The following is a 6,000-nucleotide window of genomic DNA, read 5'->3' on the forward strand; positions in this document are numbered from 1 at the left end:
TTTTGATTTTCTTAATAAATTTACATTTTTTTTTTCACTCAAAAGGTATTATCCTTCACTCAAGCAATACACAAACCACTGTTATTTATAGGGTTTTTTTTTTACTGGGAGAAGTTCCAAGAACACAATTTTATACACAAGTTTTTACATCATTTTTACACCATTAGAATAAACTAGATCTCATGGCTAAAATTAAATCAAACGGTATTATTCGAGAAAATTGAGTCTAAGGACTAAAATATTATTTTGATATATTTTGTAAAATATAAGATTCGAATTATTATTTAACAAAATACAAGAACTGATTTCGTATTTGAAAAAAACACAAATGTCAAACTGATTTTTTTCTTAAAAAAAATACCATATATACATGTATATTTGTATAAAAAAATTATAAATGGAATTACAATTATATGTATGTTTTTCATCTTTGCATCTCAAATTCATTTATAATTTTTGTCCATAATTTTTTTTGGGTCATTATATTTACACCCCAAAAATATATATAGAAATCCCATTAATTAAAAAAAATTAACTTTTTAAATCATTTTTAACATTTTTTCTCAATATATTTTTTGATATTCTTTAATGTCTTTTTTTTTGTCAATTTTAATAATTTTATTTTATCTTGTTTTCATAATTTCTTTAAAAATAATATATAATCTTTTAGAAAAAAAACTTCTACTTTAATAAGTTTTTTTTATATATATATTTTATTTTATTTAAATATTTAAAATATATATTTTTTACATGAATTTTTTAAAATATGAAAAAGAGTTTTTTTTTTTTTTAAATGTGAGCATAAATTGAAAAAATATATATTGTATATTAATTTTTAATAAAAATAGGGTCTTAATCAAATTTTGGGTACAAATATAAAATACCCTTTTTTTTTTTCCTCTCAAAGTCTTGAAATCAATATTATTAATAAGCTCATATGTCATAACTAATTTAAAATTATATGATGATAATAAAATATATTAAAAACATATGAATAATAAGGAACAGTTATCCATTAAAAAATGTTATTAATTTGATAAAAATATCATGATTTAGAAATTTGAAAATTTAGTGCTTTTTTTTTTGTCTTAAAATCATATGGTCGGGTTTTGTTTTTGTTTTTGTTTTCTCTATCTTAAAATCACACACATACATCAATCATATGTGGTACTAACAATTATATAATTTTTACAATATTAATAGCAAAATTTTAGTTTTCTTTTATTAATGAGATGCTTTCATTAATAACTGCTATCCTCAAAATTCAAGGATAACAAAATAGAGGGAATATCATCCCCTCTAAAAATAAAATCTGAGGAGGAACAAGATTCTCTTGCAACATGATGAGAAATTTTGTTCCCAGATCGTTTAACAAAGACAATAGAAACATTGTTCAAACTATGGAGCAGTTCCATACAACCATTTATCAATAAACCTCAAGGAGATATTAAACATGAAGAGCTTGTAATAGCTTGGACCACTCTTAAACAACCAGAGTCAGCTACTAGGCCAATTTTTGGATTTAATCCAACTGAGAGCCTCCTTGACCCCCATTGCTTCAACCACTTCAGGAGTGACAACTCCATTCCTGCTGCGTCCATGAACTTCTAGTAGCAACCCTGTGTGATCACGCGCAACCCAACCTAGACCAAACGTCCCTCTACCAATAGCGATAGAAGCATCCACATTAACCTTGATCGTATTCTCCTGAGGCTTTACCCAATGCTCACTCCCATCCCCAGGCACTATCATACCTATGGGCGGTTGCTTATCAAACTCTTGAGCATTAATCCATTGATCAAGACTATGTTTTGCTAAGTTTACTGTCTCATCAACAGAAGAATGCCTTTGCTGCCAAATAAGATCATTCCGCCCTTTCCGTATTGCCCAACACATCATCCCCATCCTAGCCGATTCCTCCTTAGAGTACCTACATAGAGATGATCTGAACCAAGACGCAAAAATTGATGTCTCACCTGCATTAAGTTGAAAACCAACTTTCCGCCAACACTGAGAGGCAAAAGGACAATCTACCAAACAGTGGAAAATAGATTTTGCAGAGAGATGACAGCTTGGACAATCCATTACTACACCGACATGCTTTATGCGAAGTTGAACCCGAGTAGGAAAGCATCCAGTAGGAGCACGCCACAGGAAATTCTTCACCTTTGGAGGGACTTTTAAACTCCACAGTTTCCTCTATAATGCCAAGTCTGCATCTAAATGTTGTTCTTCTTTCAGATTTTGAAGCAGGTGATAAGCACTTTTGACCATATAATGCCCTGTACCATCCATCCACCAGTACCACCTGTCATGGCCTACAGTAGAGCTAAGAGGAATAATGTAAACCAACTTAATATCTCTCTCCTCAAATAAGTAATTAATCAGATCCTCATCCCAAGCTTTTTCTTCTATCTTCCTCAACGTACTGACCTTTTGATGCTGTTGGGTGCATTGAAACAACCATCGGATGGAGCCTATCAGGTAACCACGGTGTTGATCCCAAAAGAGGGTATGTTTTAATATTTAAACTCGCAAGTGCACGAATCGTTTCAGAATATAATGTTCATGTAAGTACGAGGTCGAACCCATGGGAGTTGACTAACATCAAAAGAAACTATTTCAAACAAAGCAATAATATTCTAACCTAGTTCCAAATATTTGATGAGATTTTGTTTTAGAAAAATAAAAGACAAGTAATAAAAAGATTTAAGATTAAATAGAAAAATGGTTTTCGAATGAGATATGTAAAATAAGATTATTAAGATATTAGAATCCACAAAATGCAAGTTCAATAGTATTTATAAGTATATTGATTCCCAAGTTTAGATATAGTTGAAATAAATCACACTATATTTTTTCTCAAAATACATTTTCTATTCAAGCACAAGTTTTTTTTAAAAAATGTAGGATTTTTCTTCACTTATATAAGATATAATTTTTAAGCATTAGTTGTGTTACAACCTAATGAAACTACAAAAAATCAAAGAGATTATGTTTAGGCAAAATATGATACTTATGCTCTAAGAATTAGATGTGAACAATTTAATGAAAAACATTTAATCAAAGAATATCATATTTTTGCATAATGAAGAACTAAGTGTAATATGCTTTAACACTCAATAATAGATGAAAAATGCATATCTTTGATAGAAAAATCCATAAACATTGTTACACAAATAGGAAATCAACATACAATAAAAAAAAAATACTATCTAGTTACATTTTGCTTCATCATCATCTTAATAACATTTGAAAAAGATTAGAAGCTCATAACTAGATTGCAATAAAAATTACAAAATAACATACTTGACATGCTCTTCAAAAGATGAAAATGGTAGAGAAAATAGTGAAAAGAAGAGAGAAAAATATGTGTAGAAGATGTTGAAAAGATGAAGAAGAAGAGCTCCCCAAATGGTCTTACAAGACTCTATTTATAGGAAAAATATGGAGATTAAATTAATCAAATTAAAATAAATAAATTGATTAATTTAATTGTGTTGGGAAGTGGTAGGATAAATAGAGTAAGTGTAAGAGTATTGGAAAGATGAAATGTTTGGTTGGGTAAAAGATTAGTGAAAAGCTAGGGTAAAAAAAATAAATTAGGAATGTTTATTTAGGTAAGAAAAATAGGGAAGAGTGAATTGATATTTGAGTGAAAAATATTGGGAATAAAAATGTGAGTTTTGGCCTTTTTGGTGGCTATGTTCAGTTAATTCGGTGGTGGGCCGAATGGAGGAAATGACAGTTGGTTGACTTGGGCCAAAGGGCTGGGTTTAATGCAACAGGCGGGCTGGTGGCAGGCCCACGGTGGGCTGCTTTGCTGATGGCCTGGGCTTTAGGCGTGACAAACAGCAGCTGAAGTGATTCGGTTGTGTAATGGAGTTGTGTTGCTGCTGGGTGTTGAGGAGAGTGGATAGGTGGCGGCGTGATGAGGTGAAGGAGGCTTGGAGTCAATGGGCAGCCAGGCGTGGCTGAATGGAGGTGGCATTTGACTTGGGGCTGAAGCTGGCAGGCGTGAAGGCTGAGAGATGTGGTTGGGCCTGGGCAGGTGCGGCCCAATCCGTGGGGTGCTTTGGGCCTTGGTGTGGGCCTGCTGAAGAAGATGGCCTTGCCAATTTTTGCTATTTCTTCTTCACAAATGCCAATCTTCTTTCCTTCTCTTTATTCTTCAAACACAACAAAGATACAACATAATTCCTACACCATAAAAAATTAAATTAAATAACAATCAAATATTTTCAACTATAAATAAATCATATTAATTATTTGAAAATACTTAATTAAAACTTAATTTAATTTATCAATAAAGATCAACAAAATTGCACTTTTATTTTACTTCTAACTAAACTATATTAATTACACATAATTTAAACTACAACATATTATAATAAAATATCTATAAAAATGTATAAAAATCTAGAAAATTACAATAAGACTAATAAATGTAAAATTACTTAAAAACTTAATAAATCAATTAAGAACTCAAGAATTAAGCAACAATTAGCACATAAAAAGTGGTAAAATAACTCTATTTTGTAGAGTTATCACACGGTTCCCCCAAGACGTTGACATTGTTGCCCGAACCAATACTCCATCTCATACCACTTCGCAATAGTTCTTGAGTCTCCCAAATACTTCTCCAAATGAAACTTGGGTTGGCTCCCAAGTTGGCATTGATAAAAGAACTCCGCAGAGAATACCGAGCCTTAAAAACTTTCCCCACCAAAGATTCCTCTCTCTCCATTAACCTCCACCCTTGTCTACTTAAGAGAGCCAAATTGAAATCTCTTAGATTCCTAAATCCCATCCCTCTAAAACTCTTGCTAGAACTCATTCGCTTCCAACTCATCTAATGAATACCTTTCTGTTGTGTTGAGTTTGACTGCCACCAAAATCTACACATATATCTTTCCAAGTCTTTACACATCTCAAGAGGCAAAAAGAACACACTCATAGCATAAGTGGGAAGAGATTGAATCACCATTTTCAACAAGATCTCCTTTCCCGCTCTAGATAGAAGCTTACTATCCCAGTTATGTATCCTTTATCTCACCTGTTCCTTTAAAAAACCCAAGATGACATTTTTATTCCTTCCCATGGTATTCGGTAATCCCAAATACTTACTGCCAACATTAGCCTCTTGAATACCTAGCCTATGGCAAACTAGATTCCTTGTCATATCCGATGTATTGTAACTAAAGAAAACCGAGGATTTATCAAGGTTCACTTGCTGCCTTGAAGCATTTTCAAAGGTCTGAAGTAACGTTTGGACTCGAGTTGCCTCATTTTCTGTTGCTTTACAATACAAGTAACTATCATTTGCAAAAAAACATCTGAGAAATTGTTGAGGCACCTCTTGCTACCTTGCAGCCATGAATCCACCCTTTTCAGACATAATGCTTAATCAATGCTGAGAAACGTTCATGAAAAATAATGAAGAGTGTTGACCTGTGAGATTGACCAATAGTCGTATGTACAGTATACGACACCTTTTGAATGAGATAAATATAAATATACGACAGAGTACAAATATCTAAACAAAACACACACAAATATATAGTGGTTCAGCCCTGTTCTGATGAACAGTAATAACCTAATCAACTTAGTCTTTAGTATTGAATCACCCAATTGACAATTACAGAGATGAACTGAAGAGTTCACTTGTCACAAATTTGCCTAGAGTTTCTCCTCCAAAAAATATTTGTCTCTTGTAAATGAAGCCCTGGGACCTTTATTTATAGTACCCAGGGGCTGTTACATGATGAGTAAGACTGGGGATCGTGGTTTGGTACACGATCATTGGGAGTGGAGATACGTGTCCACCTCCCCATGATTATGAGATTGTGGATCTTCTCGTTGTTTATCTGGATCGTGGTTGACGATGCACAACTGAAACCTTCAGGAAAACACTAAGTCTTGGTTGGTCTATGAGACTTAGGTGCTAGGCCGGATGACCCCTTAGAGCTTGGGTGCTAGGTCTGTTGATCTTTTGGGTGC

At 32.9% G+C, this 6,000-nt stretch overlaps 1 protein-coding gene across 1 annotated transcript; it reads right to left on the reverse strand.

Annotated features, from left to right (window-relative positions):
- Positions 1–1,497: 1,497 nt before the first annotated feature.
- LOC133805605 (uncharacterized) lies at positions 1,498–2,085 on the reverse strand. The gene has a single exon (XM_062243784.1). It carries the CDS (start codon positions 2,083–2,085, stop codon positions 1,498–1,500), a length of 588 nt encoding a protein of 195 aa, XP_062099768.1.
- Positions 2,086–6,000: the final 3,915 nt, after the last annotated feature.

Source organism: Humulus lupulus, chromosome X (assembly GCF_963169125.1).
Source record: "Humulus lupulus chromosome X, drHumLupu1.1, whole genome shotgun sequence".
NCBI lineage: Eukaryota > Viridiplantae > Streptophyta > Magnoliopsida > Rosales > Cannabaceae > Humulus > Humulus lupulus.

Bases quoted from the DNA above. Each gene is read 5' to 3' on its own strand.
- LOC133805605 (XM_062243784.1), bottom strand. From the start codon at position 2,085: ATGGATTGTCCAAGCTGTCATCTCTCTGCAAAATCTATTTTCCACTGT.